The sequence below is a fragment of the Toxorhynchites rutilus genome, chromosome 3, assembly GCF_029784135.1.
Source record: "Toxorhynchites rutilus septentrionalis strain SRP chromosome 3, ASM2978413v1, whole genome shotgun sequence".
NCBI lineage: Eukaryota > Metazoa > Arthropoda > Insecta > Diptera > Culicidae > Toxorhynchites > Toxorhynchites rutilus.
Genome location: NC_073746.1, coordinates 121765209 through 121782779, shown reverse-complemented (window position 1 = coordinate 121782779; position 17571 = coordinate 121765209). Strand labels below are relative to the sequence as shown.

Below are 17571 nucleotides of genomic sequence, written 5' to 3'. Positions count from 1 at the left end.
TTGTATGTATTGTATTGTATTGTATTGGCCACTTTTCAAAAACTCTACATGGCAATTGAGTTGGAATGTTACCAATGATGCATTCATTGGTATTTTTAGACCGGTGCTCAATGTGAACTCCACCATGTACCTGGAATATGTTTTCGAAAGCTTCCTAAAGTCGTGAGTATGTGGCCCACCTGATTTCCTAAATCCGCTGCTTTACCAGACTGCAGTTCGTGCAGAGGATGAAATTCAAAATAAAATCTGTACCGTATTTATACCTAAACAACACTATGATTTTGAAAAGTATGAGAATAAATTGGGCACGGTGTAATAATTTCAATTACTTCCAAAAATCATAAGAATAGCACGTTTATCGGTGTTCAATAAACAACACTGGTTAATTGAAAATAAAACACAACATTTTGATGCAACTTGAAATAATCGAAAAAAGTAGTTCATTGTAGAATTTAAATCTTCAAATTTGAATTGCGAAAACATGGATGAATATGTTTCACACACCTTTACTGCTGAACACGTGCAATGTAACTATTTGTCAAGTAAAAGAAACCACAGAAAAAAAATCAACGCGAATGTCGTCGGCTAGTCTGGTGACGATAAATTCGGTAACGATTCAAATAGATCCATATTGGCAAACAAAAAAGTGTGGAAAACCGAAACGGAACCGCTCACATGTAAGCGAACCAGATTGTGCATGTGTCGGGAAATCGCTTTCGGTACACAAAGTCATTAAAAAGTAATAACTAGAAAACTTTTCCCAATCTTTCGTGCGTCCGAATCAAACTGCTGCAATTGAAAAACTTACGGCATAATAGATTCGATTTCGTTGACTTGTTGCTGGATCCAACGGTTAGAAATGCCAAACATATCAACTAATCACAGAAGACAATCATCGTAACCAATACAGGACGCGGAAGTCAACGATGATCTATCAACCCCATCTAGTGTGTCATTATCACATATTCATTGGAAAGGGTGGGAAATTCACCCCGTCGACCTGATTTCGTCGCCTTTTCTTTAATAATAATCGCTTACCTTCCCACGAGGAGGGAATGATGGATTGCGTGTAACAAGTTCACACTTTGTCGACGAGGATGAGAGAGAGTGGGAATCATGACAATGAAAGTGTAGTTAAAACTTTCTGTCATTATTTCGTGTCTACTGGTGTTTCCTTCTTCCTGCTGAGAAACAGCTAATTTGATCACATTATACACGGGGAATGGCGACTGAAGTTAAAATGGCCGTTAAGATATTTCAAATTTAATAGCTTCATTTACCGGTGAACGATAAAAATACTGGTAATAGGAAACTGATACTGATGTACAAACATCCTTGAAGTAACGGATTGTATTGGAAGCACTCAATAGAGAATGGATTACAGTCAATAAAAACAAGGCTTGAGCGACTAAAATTGACATAAACATAGTCCCGATTTTGTTTACTTTTATAGTTCCCTAATAACATTTCCGATAGAAATTTATGTGCACGATGCTTTGACACTTCCACCTCTGCCAAACCCATCATTGCACGACAATACGCCTTATAAAATAACCAACCACAAGTCACGATGATGACACGTAATCAAGACATATAAAACAATTCTTCTTTTTTTATTGCGAGAAACTAAAAACTCAAAGCGACATTTTCCTCTTCCCGACCTGCATCCCGCGGCAGTAGGTAATAAATATGTGTGAAGCAAATTTATTTCCGGGCCGCGCAAGCTTTGCATAAAACATGCTTCAGTTAGAAAAAATCTTCCTACCTCCCGCCTCACATCCACTAGAGCGGTTATCTCCTTCAGCTGATCGAGATCCTGGCTCATGTGAGATATTTGGCAGCGCAACTGAAGATTCGCATCTCGGCAATTATCCAGATCACTTTCCTTTGCGAGGTTCTACAAGAAAACAAGTATTTAGTATTTGAAACCGGATACGACGAAGTGATGCTGATTGATGTTTACCTCTCGAAAAGCGTAGTTTAACTGCTCACTAAGAACTGCTACCTCCGAGTGCAGTGCTTGTATGACATCACTCAAATGATCAATCTGTTTGCCGAAAGACGAAATTACAAATTAGTCTGACTTTCACTAATTCTATTTTTTTACTGTTCGTCGACTTACCGATATAGTATTAGTTTTTGAAACCAGCAGAATTTGTTAACAATCTTCTGATAGATAAAAAACACACTTTTACAAACAAATTAAGAAATGTTTTTATTTAAGTACATAAAATATTTTTGTATAACAATAATACTGTCATGTTCAAAAGAAAAATGATTTACAAGATTCTGGCACTTGGGTTAAGTTAAAATCATGCAAGATTAGTACGGCATCATGCAACTCTTATAACCTATGGTTCACAATGTGGGAAATGAACTTTTATGAAACTTTTTTTTAATGGAAGAAATGAAACTTTTCTGACAAGGATGCATTTCTTAGAAAAAAAAACTCCGAAGAACTCACGAATCATGCATTACGCGCAATCAGGCACTTTAATGGGAGGAGGTTTTTTCGGCAGTACTGTTCCTGCTAACTGTATTAGTAATTTTGGCTGCTATTTCGGGAGTTATGTCGCTATTAAAAGTTGTACCCTCGTCCCGAGTGATTCGGGCTGGCTGCACTTCCGCGTAAGAAAGGAAAACTCACCGAAGCACTCCCGCTGCGCTTAGTCTCCTCGAGAGCAGTACGCAGATTGGAGATGGTCACTAGCCGATTTTTGCACTGATGGTGACAAGAAAAAAAACAGGATTGAAGTCTCTTCCGAGTTACGAATTGCACGGAATATTCGCCACACACAATGAAAGCATCGTCTATGGTCCCTGTTCCATGCATTACACATAAGATTATGATGATGATGATGATGATGAATATAATAATGATGATAAGTGCGAAATAAGAAAGGCTGTTGTGTGATTTTATTATTAACTAACCCGGCAAACTTTGTCCCGCCCAAAATTGATTTTTTGATATCTTTGATATCAAATTAAAAAATTAATCTACCGAATCATAATTTTCTTAATCAAGTTTGATCCTAGGGCGCCTTGATCATGCTGAAGCATGTGAATACAGTGATCCAATGTACGTTGCAGTTCGTTTAGGAAGGCACTGTTCTTCGAGGGTGTACGAACTGCCTGAGTTCCAAATTATTCAGCATCAAGGTATATTTAGGCCAGTTCATAATTCATAAATATTGTTGTTCAGTCTGGCAGCAAAGATCAAGTTGCGTTGGACTGTATATTCGAGAACTTCTGAGCTAGGGACCAATTGGCTGAACGGGTTGATTTGATCGATCGGAAGCCTTGATAAAGGCTGTAACTCTCTCGGAATGTTTGCAGAGAAGAAAGATGATGGAAAAACAGTACCTCTGACATATTTCTTTCTTCTTCTACAACTATTTATGTATTCGGTGTTGGTCGGCTGAAGCTTCTTCTTATTCTTCTTCTTTGGCAATTTACGAGTGACTGACTGATTTGTTGAATTATAGAGACGCTCCTCAACAGACCGTGTCCGCTTTTAACAACATCAAACGAAGATCTGTTGGGCAATTTTCAGTCAGTGCACATCGCCTCCATAGCGAGCTCGATTGTTGTTGTCGTTGATTTTTCTCGTTTGTGGCTTCCTATGGGTGTGGCATAAGTCGTCGATTTTGTTCTTCCGTGGAGACGGAACGAATGTCGATGAAGAACCAGACGAGAACCACGTCTTTCGCATGTAGTGAAATGTAACATCAAGAACTGTTGCATTAAACCAAGAAATAGTTACTTTTGTACAAATCAACATCAATTTATACCAGCTCATGTTCCACTCAGCTGAACGCCAGATAACAGCAACATGTTTGTTCGAAATTCTATGAACTTGTTGCATATAAGGATATTTTCGATTTATCATTTTAATCAATTGAGTCTTGATGCAATTATCGTTGCTACAAATGTTACAGGACGCCACTTTCAGAGTTCTACTTTCAACAGGGTTGACCGTCAGGTGGCTCCTCTTTCACGGTAGTTAGCAGGTTCAATACTACCTCATGGCGGATCTCACTTGGATGAAAAGCTCAAAACAAGGGACCCGGAACTGGAAACGAAACATTTTGAGTATGCATGGGAATCGTTAGCTGAGGTGTGAAACAACCTAGCAATCGATAGATGTCCCATTAAAGCAGAAAATGTTGAGGCCACCAACTCCCAAATCGATGAAGTGGAATTAGTAGGATATTCAGCCGAGTTATTTGCTAGTCAGTATCTTTCGCAAGTAGTGTAATGTAACGTCAAGAACTGCTGCATTGACCAAGAAATATTTACTTTTGTACAAATCAACATCAATTTATACCAGCTCATGTTCCTCTCAGCTGAACGCCAGATTGTGTGAAAGCAGCATGTGAGCATTAATTTTTTGTCTCTGTTTGTTCAAAATTCTATGATCTTGTTCCGAAGTCACAACTTGCATATAAGGAACTTCTGTGTGAACGTTTGATTCCTACCTGAACAGATGTATGATTTTTTATGTTACTATTTTCATTATACCCAGATTTTTTTTTACGCGGGGGATACGTACCCCGTAAGAAACCGCCGTAATTGTAAAATCCTTCCATATATTCAATTTAGAATTCTATTATTCACGTCCTCCGTATTGTTTTTTGCCATACCCATTATAAAATTGTTTCAATACAAAACGTAGAACGGAAGTAAAAAGTGTTGTTTTGTATTGCTGTTGGACCGTCCAGAGCTAAGTAGACAAGGAAAGACATTCACGAATCGCTGCCCGTAATAATCCCGTCCCGTTGTACCGCCCGGTGAGTTCCCCGTTACTCAACACCTAAAATCCAATTCCAACCCTCCAACGTAAGAATCTGAGTGAGCTGAGGGAGAGATGTGACATTGCGAAGGTCTTTTTTTAAACCGCGTAAATTGGGAAGAAACCGCGTAAAAAACCTGGGTGTACTTAATAAAATCTAAAACATTATAATAATTTTTCAAACGATTTTGACTTTTTGTACAGATTGTGTTAGCGTGTGTAACCTAACACTAGGTTTACGGGACGCGTTATTTTGACGCATTTCGAATTTTGTAAAGAAAATTACAAACCCCCGTTTGCATTTTTATTGTATCTCTTGTAATGACTTTTATCCATTGATCGAAGTGGATATATATTGAATTCAATTTCCTTCGAAAATATTGAAATATCGAAATACTGTATGTGGTATACTTATCTCTACGAATATTTGACACGCTCGTTATGTAGACAACATTTTGAGTAAACATGCAAAAACCAATAATACAGCGTCTTTCAGATTAAACACTCACGCAACAAATTTTAATAATTTCTACAAAAGAGAATTGATTTTTATTTGAAAAATACGAAAATAAAGCTTATTTTAGGAAATTTTCGATGTGACATCCCCTTTTTCCGATAACGCGTTTTAAACGGTTAACAAAATTCTTCATGTTCAACTCTAACATTACGACTTCGATGCTGTTGAAAATAAAAACCATCCGATCAGACTGAACGAGTAGCCGAATATTATCGTCCCGAAATGGGGAATGCAGTGTTACCATCAACGGAAATTTTTATAAGGAGCTATTCGATTATTTTGCGTGAGCGTTTAAGCTGAAAGACCCTGTATGTGAATAATAAATGTATAGGAATGTACCGACATTTTGATCCGCTATTTCCGTTATCCGATGCCGTTATATCAAATGAAACAAGCGATAAATAACTGTTGCCGAAAAGCAACAATAGAAAGAATGGGACCTAGAATGTCAATTGATGTCAGAGTGCGAAGAGATTTTAAAAGTTTCAGTTGCTTAGATCGAGTTGAAAAATGAAATACTAGAACATTTTTTGGATAAGTAATATTATTGTGAAGCTCAATTTTAAATATTTTCATTTTTTACTTATAGTATATAATTAAATTGCTATCTAAGTGTTGTTAAACGTGTGTTGCGTCAAAATGACGCGTGTTCATAAAGATAGGTATATGAGAAACGTCCGTAAGCCTAGTGTTAAGTTGAAGGAGGGTTTATCTTGCGTTACTTGTTGTTACATAGAGGTTCCAAAAACGGCATTTTAGCGTTACGTAATTTGTATACCACGCCTGAGCCAACGGTAGTCCTACGTCTAAAGTTTATATTCTTCTTTGCCTCTCACTCTCTACATGTTGAACCTCTCCATGTATCATGAAGCAGCAGAATCATACGGACTACACGAGACGAATTAGTCATATTCTATTATCACAACTGTATCTGACCTATAGTTACAACAGAAATCTGTCATAAAATGCAACACTAGATCGAACAGCTAGCTACACTCTCACACTGGAGAAAAACATTAGTAAACGCAGCTACCAAATCTTTAGTAACCGAAACATTGATAAAATGTACACATTTTTTGTACATATTACCGAATCCTTGTAAAACTAATGTCAAATGCAATGTACACCCCTACAAACGATTCGTATATTTTACTTCATAGCATGAGTAAATTTGAGTATTTTCATGCTTAGCAACTGTGTTTGTGCATGCGCCATTTCTCTTGAGGAAGCGATGCAATTCGAAGGTGAAGGCGCGTCCACATTATGGTTCGTTATGTAATGTGGACGCCACATCGGGTGCACGAAGCCGAAGTCCCATCGGATGTACGAAGCCGTCACGAACACACGAAGCACATTGTCGTCAACGCTAATTTACTTCGTTTTGTTTTGATTCGACTTTCTCAAACCGGACCCACTTGTTTCGGGTTAGGTTCGGTTTGTTTCGAGTCGGTTTTCGATACGTCGGCAAGCCCGGGCGCAGGGTTGCCAATACTATTTTTCAAAAAACTGGAAGATTGCTCTCAAAAAAACTGGAAGAAAACTGAATCCTGAAGAACCGTTTTATTTTAAGAAGATTGGCTATGAATTATATAAAATAATTTTTTTTATCCATTCCAATGCTAAAGAAATAAAATAATCTTTGAAGCTTCGTGTAGTAATTATATGGAGTTCATAAAACTGTAACTGTAATTACTGTGAAACGATATTTGAGGGACGGTTTTATTTGAGCTAAACTTGAAGAGTCTCGCATTTATCGCTTCATATCCATAGAATCGCTGATAGAAGATCGTCGCAAAACTGCAAACAGTTCGAAACCCAAAAAGGTACGGATTAGCATAAGATACGAGGTAAAATACCAAAGAAAAATGCCATAAACAAATTCCCATAATTTTATTTCTATACTCAAATTAGCACATTCAATGCCAAAACAACACTTCTCAAGTATTACTTTGATATTGAAATTATCAAGTTTTGGTATTGAGAAGCTATTTCTCTCATTTTTTGGTATTATTCATTGGTAATTTACTTCTTATATAAGGCTTGTCCAAACCAAATTTTAGTATGAAATTCAAAATGAGGTATCCTTAAACATTACCTCTTATGGTAGATCAATTGGTCTGAACTTCAAAATGGTTTGGAAGACCTACAACATCTGAAATTTATATAAATTGAAACAAAGTGTAGCACATTGGGTAGGCTGTTAAATAATATAGAAATTGAGTGATAGCCTGTTTTTGAAGTAGTATGATAAGTTTCCAGCATTCGGTTTGCTCTTCGTTTTAGCATTTTCGACAAAACACCGACGAATTAAACGAAATGGGAAGAACCAAACAACAATCTCGCCTGTCACAGAAGTCCATGAGGTACATGAAACACGACTGAAAAACAGTATATTTTCACTAAACGCACTGCGCACTAACCGTATTGAATTCGAAAATGTAAGCAATACTGAGTTGACTATGTAAGAAAAGAGAGATCGATCCAAGGTCGAACGATAAATGTAAACAAAAATTGCTCAAGGAATAGGTAGGTGGAGGGAGAGATAATATTTATCATTGTAAATTTATTTTACATAAAATGGATAAAACTAGAGCACACATATAGAAAACTGGATAAAACTGGACGATATTCCAAAAAACTGGAAGATTTTAGGGTTCAACTGGATGACTGGATCGAAGAAAAAAAAACTGGAAGAATCCAGTTTAAACTGGAACATTGGCAACGCTGCCCGGGTGGTACGTCCACATTTAGTCAGGGGTACGACTAAAACGTCAAATCCCTCATATTGCCAGTGTACCCAATATTGCTGCGGTTCACTGACATTTTGGTTCAATCAATTACTGTTGTTTACAACTCGGTCCGGTTATATAGTCGAATAGTGGCTGACTTTAAACTCCATGTTAAATGTGAACACCTCCATGTGAAACCGAAATAAGAAAATCGCTCATGCAGTCAGAATAAAGCAGCGCATTTTTCGATTTCAATCCTCGTAAATGATATGTTGATAAACAAATTACGCCATATTGATTTTGATTTTGGGTAGCCTATATTCAATTGATGTCTAACCCCTGCATTTAGTCGGCTTTACCGGCGTAATGTGGACGCGTCTTAAGCAGTTCGTGTTATTTTAATTATAATTATACTTATATATTTCTTTTAAGACGCGAAGCTATTTTCGCTGGAAGAAATGCAGGGCCACACAGAATACAGCCCTCAAAAGGAACGCTATTATGTCGCCCAGCAGCAGCGGTGGTTCAAAACGGAGTAGATGTGTTCCGCAGTTTGTACTAGCACTTATTCAATTGAACCTCAAACTCGATAAAAATACATTCCTGCGCCCATCGATGGTGAAACCATTGGCATATCTCTTAAACTAGGTAAATTTTAAACGTACTTATCATTCCCTCGAACGAAACGAAATCAAATCTGTCTTTTTTTTCTTTCTAGGTTAACTTAAAGAGTTTCCGGGAGCCGGTTATGTAAACTTCTTCAGTAAGTTTTCAGCCGGTCCATTCCGTAAATTGCACAAATATTATGCCAGCGAACTTTACGAACAATTCATGTTCTAAGAAAACACCAGATGGCATCGGCAACAAAATACCAGCACAGATATCAATTACAAAATTGCCAATCATCCAGCAGGAAAATTCACGGATCCCTTCGCGAAAATAATCGACCGGTTTGTCGGCTAACCACGAATCGATCCAATTTTTGACTTCATCAAAATTGGAGAAGTGCTGGTCAACCAGACCATGTTGCATCGATCGAAAAAGGTAGTAATTGGACGGAGCAATTTCTGGAGAACCTCCCATTTCCGCGTTTCCACGTATGTTTTGACCGGTTTCGCGACGTGCGGCCGAGCATTGTAGTGCTGCAAAATAAAGTTATTATCGTGTCTTTGTTCGTATTGTGGTCGTTTTTCCTTCAGTGCACGACTCAAACGCATCAATAACCATCGGAAGAGGTCCTCCGTAATGGTTTCATTCGGTTTTAGCAGCTCATAGTACACCACCCAACTGGTCCCACCAAATAGACAGCATAACCTTCTGGCCGAGAATATTCAACGCGGTCGTTGATGTTGATGCATGGCCGGGGTATCCATACGTTGCCCGACATTCAGGATTGTCGTAATGGACCCACTTTTCAACGCCAGTAACGATTCGATACAAAAAAAAACCCTTTCTTTTATGCCGTTGGAGCAGTTGTACGCACGTGAAAAAACGGCGTTCGACGTCTCGTGGCTTCAATTCGTACAGCACCCAATGTCATATCTTTCGTATCATTCCCATTGTTTTTAAACGATCGGATATGGTTTGCTGAGCTACTCCAAGTGTATCTGCATGTCATTGTTGCGTTTATGACCGATCTCGATCGAGTAAAGCCTCCAATTTTTCATCTTCAAGCTTTTTTGGCGATCCAGATTTTTTGATATTTTTATCTTTTTGTGTAGCGGGCAACAATGTCGGGAATAAATGAAAAATAGATTTTCCTCTGTATTCTCAAAGATTTTGTGGGCTAACACAATGTTTTGCTAACCAACACAACAGCAAATCCAATTAACCTCATCAACCCACTTTCATTTGATTCCTAGAACGTTCCTGTAGGACCATTCCATACAGAGATATTTCAGTTTGAATGAAAAATTATCCCGTCGTCTTTGATGATGAATTATTCATTAAACAATTAGTGGCGCAATCGAAATGCAGTTTTGGAAACTCCAATAAATTCTGCAAAGGGATAATTTGTTACTTTGACGAACAAAAAAAATTATTAAATTTTTTGCATCGATTTCAAAAAAGTGCCAAAAAATTATTTTTATAGTACTTTATAAAATCTACTGTAATTCTTCATTTGATATTGATAGATTTCCTGCCACTGGTTGGCATAGAAGAACTCAAAGAGTCATACTGACAGTAGTTGCAAGATTAGGCGAATAAATTTTCAATGTTGAATGTTCGAATGAATTACAATTATAGAGAGGAAAGAATCTAAATCTTACCTCTTCTTCTAGGTAGTTATTCTCTTCAATTAGCGTCCGGTTACTGTTTTCGCTTGTTTGCAACTGTTCACAAGATAAGAAAAGAATGAGCTATCGATAAAACAACAAAAAACAAGTATCCCCTACCATTTCCTTGAAATCATCAAGCTGATGATTGAGTGTCCCATTCTTCTCCTTGAGCGATACAATCAATGTTTCATAGTCTTGGAGCGTTTGCTGCAGTTTCTCCAGCTGTAATAATCCAAACATTCCGCTTTAGATTGCGACAAATCTTGCGCCAACCAAAACTGTTGGCGCAAGAAACTGTTCGCAAGTTTACCTTTCTACTGTAGCTCTGTTGATGTTGCAAATCTTTCTCTTTGGCCGAAATCTGCTGCTCCAAACGCTCGGTGTAGTCAGTTTTTTCTTGAAGTAACGCATCTTTCGCCCCGATTTCCCTCTTGAGGTTCTCGATTAAAAAGTGCAGTGGGGTTGCGTCCAATTCCGAAAATGCACTCAAGGAATCGTCCGACAAATCCTTTCCTATCTGGATAATTCCCATTGTTGTACTATTTTTTTTTTGTAATATTTGTTTCTTTGGTTAGTTGTGGTGGAAGAACGTCTCTTTTGTTCCACATGGAACTTTTTTTCTCCCGAAATTCACACGTCGCACACGAAGTGACTCTTCCGAGCAATATAGCAAAACTGAACTCTGAGGTTGGAAAATTCAACTGAGTTTCCTCTCCCGAGAATTACGGAAATCATGCCCATCAACTGAGACGACATTCGGCGCATCTCACTGTGGACAGTGAACAAAAATTTCAAATGCACACGGTACCATTCGAAAAAACCTTACTAGGGGATAGAGTTTTTTCAGAACCAAACCTTCACTTCCTCACACCGAAACTGAAGCATTTGAGCGATGCGCCAGTCGTGCGGCATCAACACCCGTGTGGAACGGCTACTGCAACATGAAACACCCACCGCCACACGGCTGCCCCGCTAGCTGGTGGAAACCGTGTAGACATTTTCAAACAATCATTATGCTCGATGACGATAAGTGTCTGGCCGCGTAGTTTACAAACAGTCGGCCGAAAGCCGGCCCATATTCGTGAGAGAGCAAAGAGAAAGAACAAATAAGATTAGCGTTAGATTATTTCGAAAGATTTCCACGATTTCTGAGTGGGTTCTATGTTGCATGAGAGCGGTGAAATTATGGATCCAAAAATAGATTATGGCACATTGAAAATAGAGAAGCACAGAAGGAGAAGCGATTTAGCGCTAAATTAATGAATGCTATTGGAAGCTTAATGGGTTCGTTGCATTCTACTCTCATCGGCAGTACGGAAATGTTCAACCGATTTTTGAAACATTATTTTATAACATAGTGCGACTTCTATCAGGGATGTAAAATGAAAATTTAAAAATTCAACATGTAGAAAAAATTAAAAATTTTGAACCCTATTAAAGTGTTGTTCACAAATTTAGCATAAACCTATATAAACTCTTCAAGGGAAATTAAACCACTAAATATCGACTACACCCATACCTCGCTATACTGCCGCTCTTTATACAGCATTTCGTTATAACTGCCCTCTGCAATTCAGGCACGTTTTTGATTTACAGCCTAATATGTTATAACGGCAAAAAAATTGTGGATTGGTTCAAAAATCACTTTTTTACAGGAGTGGAAAAATATTTGACTTGAGCAACATATTCCATGTAACATGAAGTTGTTTCATTTTTGTTTATAGGTTATTGTTGGTTCCTATGTATGTATGTATGTTGTTTGTATTGTATGTTTTGTGTTTAAGTTATGTAGGTATTTTTGATTTAAATGAAATAAATTTAACTGAACTCAATTTTTGATTCAAATAAAATAAATATAAAAAGATAAAAAATACATTTTGAATGATAAACCATGTTACATATTTAACAAATTTTCAATCGATCTGATTGAATTTGTATGAATTGGAATTAGAATAATTGATTCTTTATACGGCTTTTCGCTTTGCGGCCAAATTTCGTGGAACGTATCTAGGCCGTAAAGCGAGGTATGGGTGTATACTTAAACATTAAGCTACAAGTGATTGAAAAAATAAAGTGCCCGCTCATTTTTTTTCATTTCTATCATTTTTTTGTTGGTTAAAATGAAAAGTGAACACATCGTAATCATGTTTAAAATCTAATTTATTATGTTCTTTTTGAATTTCATTCATGTTGCACTTAGAAAAATAAACAATTTTGACGTAGGACTATCTTTTTCATTTCTATGCTAGGGTGTTAGTTCATATATTCGAAAACGAAAGCGTTACATTGGAGAAACAAGATTTTGAGCGTTGATACCTTTTTGCCTGCGAACGAAATGGTATGATAACCACTTCATCCGAAAGATCAAATGTCTACGCGTTATATGCTTGTTACTTATTGATCCAAAAACTTGTTTCAATAACTCAAAAATTGCTATAAAAGCTATTGAATTCATAACAATCTATCTCATATACGACGTTTACATTTGTGCTGATCGGAATATGTGTTCCCGAACACGGACGCAAATTCAAAGCGCCTGGGAAAATCGTAGTAGCAGATACATGCAAGCTGCGATTTTTTTTACTTGCATTTGTGGTGATCGGCATGTGTTCCCAACACGGACGCAAAATCAAAGCGCCTGAAGATATCATCATAGCAAATACATTTAAGATGCGAGTACTTTTTTACTCGTTTGCATTTGTTGTGATCGAAATGTGTTCCAAACACGGACTCAAAATCAAGTCACCTGGGAAAATCGTAGTAGCAGATACATGCAAGCTGCGAGTATTTTTATACTCGCTTGCATTTATGGTGATCGGAATATGTGTTCCCGAACACGGACGCAACATCAACGCACCTGAAGATATCGTCATAGCAGATATATGCAAGCTGCGAGCACTTTTTTACTAGCCTGCATTTGTGGGCATCGTAATGTGTTCCCAAACACGGACGCAAAATCAAAACGCACGGATATATCGTCATAACATATACATGCAAGCTGTGAGTATTTTCTCACATGCATTTATGGAGATCTGCATGTGTTCCCAAACATGGATGCAAGATCAAGGCGGCTGGGAAAATCATAGTAGCAGACGCACGTAAACTGTGAGTGTTTTTTTACTCGCTTGCATTCATTGTGATCGACATATATGTCCCGAACATAGACGCGGGTCTTTTCAGGAACACCAACGAGTTCAAGAGTTGAATTTCATATGTATCCCAGAATATATAATTCCATCACTCACACACTAACAAGAGAAACTTTCAGCGTTCTTTCAAAATGTTCATTCATTGAAAATTAACGGAATTTGGATTCCTCTTTCCATAGCACCTTTTTCCAGTACTCCAACGTCTTATCAGCGTACTCTTTGTTTAATTTGAGCCTTGTTCGCCTTGCTAATGAATGGCCGTTTCAAAGCCATCATGCTGCTGAACCCATGCGCTTCGATGCGACGACGGATAGTCCGATGCGAAACTGGAAGCTGAAACTCTTCCCGGATCTACCGGATGGTAACTTTCGAATTTCCTTCCCGGATAATCTCCTTGTCTGTTCTGGCATCTGTCTCTGGACTTTCCTTTTTTGGGATCAATTTTCGGTTGCACAAAGGAATCGTTTCTGAAATAACTGCATTCTCTATTTTTCTCGATTCCACCAAGTGCGAAAACGTGTACAAATGCTCCAGAGCCAGGCCCGTTGTTTCTAAACGTCAAAATACTCGAAACATAAACAATCGATGGGTCTCACGATGGATTTTCGCAGGGGACACTTTATTTTGTCACTGTTTTTTTTTAAATACAGGTCGGACTCGATTAAATACAGATTTGATTATATATATAATTCTATTACGTACAATTTTGGAATCGATTTTATACAGTTTGAAAAAAAAAGACTTATGTTTTAAATAAGTTTTATTTCAAGAAAAAATGTAACCTTTTAACATCAAGGAGATATTTAAGAGGCTATTATATGTACAGTGGGGTACAAATCGTGATTTTTGAAGATTTTGCTTGAATTATCACCAAAAATTGTTTATATCGATATTGAAGCGAAATTAGGAAACATAAAAGTTGGGTGACAAAAAACAAATTCTAGAGCGGTTAGAGGGCTTTAAATTAATTGATAGAAATTATCAAGTTTAATATGAATTTTTAGGATAAAATTTAAATAATAAATCAAAAATTACTAACTTTTAGGTTTTTCACTTCCAAAATGTTATTTAAATTCACTAATTCCACTAGTATATCCTGTACTAAACTTTCTTATCTTTCAAATGAAAGCAACAGAATCGTCTTCCGTAGCGTTCTTTATAATATAAAGTCAGTTTAAGACAACAGAGTCCGAAGCAAATTTTCTATAAGTATGTTAATGTTGAAATTCGAACATATGCGTAGAAGGTTTGTTTTTCGTCAAAAATGATCGTCTGTCACCTCCTGAGAGATTCTGGATAAATTAATTTTTTTCATGTGAGAAAGGTATTTTCTGACTCTAAGGGGATGAATATCAGAGATTAATCATTGCTTCGCCAACTCGCAAGCAGATCGGTCGAACCTATATTTGATCCGATACAGGTGTTTTTTTTTACATCCGTTACTAGTGTGTATTTTTTCATCTGGTGCGCTGCGAGCGAGTAAAGCTCATAAAAAGTGGTGCGCTATCGAGACAATCCGGCAGCAAGTCACATCATCACACACGCTACACAGCAGCGGGGCAAGTAGAAGTTTATTTTCCTCTTACCTCTTCCATCATTCTGTATAGCTTCTGTGCTCGATTTATACCATTGTTTATCTTTGTGTTTATCATATCGGCAAGCGTTGGCATTAGGGGTGTTCATTTCTTACATCACCGTTGAACATTTATTGGAACTTTTTTCATTTTCAAATTACACATAATAACAAAAATTGAAATAAATAAAATTTTCAACAATAACTAATATAGAAATATAATTTCTTTTACTAATTTATATTTTCCAAATTATTATATTCTGTTCATATCGAACAGTTGTCTACTTCTTCGTTTTTATTAATATGGCAAAGGGCGGGGAGGATCCCCCACCCACGCCAAAGAATATCTCAGATAATGAACCTCCTCCTGAAGAGCAGGAGGATGAAACAGAAGATGAGGAGGAAAATTCTGTGTACGAAATAGAAAGCTCTGAAGATGAGGAAAAAGACGAGAAGCAGGATTTTCGTCTAAAAGAATACCCTGATGGCGCCAAAGGCCCATTTATCGTATACTTTAGACGAAAATCCAAACCTCTTAACGTCATTCGCATCTCAAAAGAGTTGACACAGAAATTTTCCGAAGTTACCGAGATTACTCGGATGGGGCCAGACAAATTACGAGTTGTCGTCTCCAGCAGAACCCAAGCGAATGAAATAACGCGCTGTGATCTCTTTGCGATCGAGTATCGCGTATACGTACCCTGTTGCAACGTTGAAATAGACGGTGTAATAAACGAAAAGGGTTTGACTCGAAAAGAGATACTCGATGGTGTCGGTCGCTTCAAGAACTCTTCACTTAAAAGTGTGAAGATTCTTGCATACGATCGACTGAAATCTGTGTCACTTAAAAATGACAAAATAGTTCTCAATCGGACAAACTCTTTTCGTGTGACATTTGAGGGGCAAGCAAGCCAGCCACAATCTGGCTTGCTTGCGCTTTCTGACCTGGTGGACAACATTTTAAATGCTTTAAATATAAACGACCCTCTTAAAAGCATAGTATTATGTTTGCTTCCGATTGTGAGAACATTTTTGAAAGAAAAATGTGGTTTTTTGGCAGCGTTCATTTCCCTCGATGCCTGATTCAGGGCAAGAGGTCAAGGATTTGACCACTGTAATACAGTGGAATTGCAGAAGCATCATTCCTAAACTAGATCAGTTTAAATTTTTAGTTCACAGCTCTAACTGTGATGTATTTTCTCTCTGTGAAACATGGCTTTCTTCAGCCGATGAGCTGAATTTCCACGATTTCAACATTATTCGCCTCGATCGAAATGACTCGTTTGGTGGCGTACTATTGGGGATTAAAAAATGTCACTCCTTCTATAGAGTCACTCTCCCATCGATGACAGGCATTGAAGTTGTTGCTTGCCAGACACAAATCAATGGCAAAGACCTCTGCATTGCTTCGATATATATCCCTCCCAGAACTACGGTAGGTCGCCATCAGTTCTTTGATACTATCGAGGCAATGCCGGAGCCGCGGTTAATCTTAGGTGATTTCAACTCCCATGGAACAGCATGGGGATCACTCTACGATGACAACCGTGCCACTTTGATTTATGATCTGTGCGACAACTTCAAATTGACAGTTTTGAATACTGGGGAAGCAACCAGAATAGCCAACCCTCCTGCACGGGCAAGCATGCTAGACATATCTCTATGCTCTTCTTCGTTATCCCTGGATTGCATGTGGAAGGTAATCCAAGATCCCCACGGTAGTGATCACCTACCAATAATTTTATCGATCGCTAATGAATCAAGCTTTCGTGAGTCAGTCAATATTTCGTATGACCTCACAAAGAATATTGACTGGAGAACATTTGCGGAAATAATATCTGAAGCAATTGTTTCAATGCATGAACTTCCTCCACTCGAAGAGTATAACTTTATATCGAGTTTGATTTACGAAAGCGCACTTCAAGCTCAAAAGAAACGTGTACCGGCTACCACTTTCCGACGTCGTCCTCCATCACTTTGGTGGGACAGGGAGTGTTCAAAGGTCTACCTTAAAAAATCATCCGCTTTCAAAAAAATCAGGAAAACTGGATTAGTGGAATGGTTTCTAAAGTACCAAGCTCTAGAAGCCAAACTAAAAGGTTTGATTAAAGCAAAAAAGCGTGGATATTGGCGGAAGTTCGTCAATGGTTTGTCAAGGGAGACCGCTATGAGCACTCTTTGGAATACGGCTAGGAAAATGCGTGGCTGGAACCATACAAACGAAAGTGAGGAATACTCTGACCGTTGGATTTTTAACTTTGCAAGGAAGGTTTGCCCCGACACCGTTCCTGCACAAAACGTCGTACGCGACATTCCACATCAAAGCGATTATGAGAATTTTTCGATGGTGGAATTCTCAATTGCCCTTCTCTCATGTAACAATTCAGCTCCGGGGTCGGACAAGATTAAATTCAACTTGTTGAAGAATCTTCCCGACTTGGCAAAACAGCGTTTGCTGAACTTGTTCAACAAGTTTCTGGAGCTGAATATTGTCCCGCATGACTGGAGACAAGTGAGAGTGATAGCCATACG

The 17571-nt window shown here is 37.9% G+C and overlaps 1 protein-coding gene across 4 annotated transcripts in view; it reads right to left on the bottom strand.

The window, feature by feature from the left end:
- The window catches only part of LOC129779919 (227 kDa spindle- and centromere-associated protein-like), a 63179-nt gene that overhangs the window by 23650 nt on the left and 21958 nt on the right, over positions 1–17571 (bottom strand). For 2 of the 4 annotated variants that reach the window (XM_055787692.1, XM_055787693.1), the window contains 6 exons: positions 10628–10834; positions 10435–10539; positions 10309–10371; positions 2648–2722; positions 1964–2047; positions 1766–1897 (listed from right to left, as the gene is read on the bottom strand). In XM_055787692.1, coding sequence (XP_055643667.1) covers positions 1766–1897; positions 1964–2047; positions 2648–2722; positions 10309–10371; positions 10435–10539; positions 10628–10834 — 666 coding nt within the window. The remainder of the gene's footprint in view (positions 1–1765; positions 1898–1963; positions 2048–2647; positions 2723–10308; positions 10372–10434; positions 10540–10627; positions 10835–17571) is intronic. The other 2 variants (XM_055787695.1, XM_055787694.1) reach the window with 2 other exon arrangements.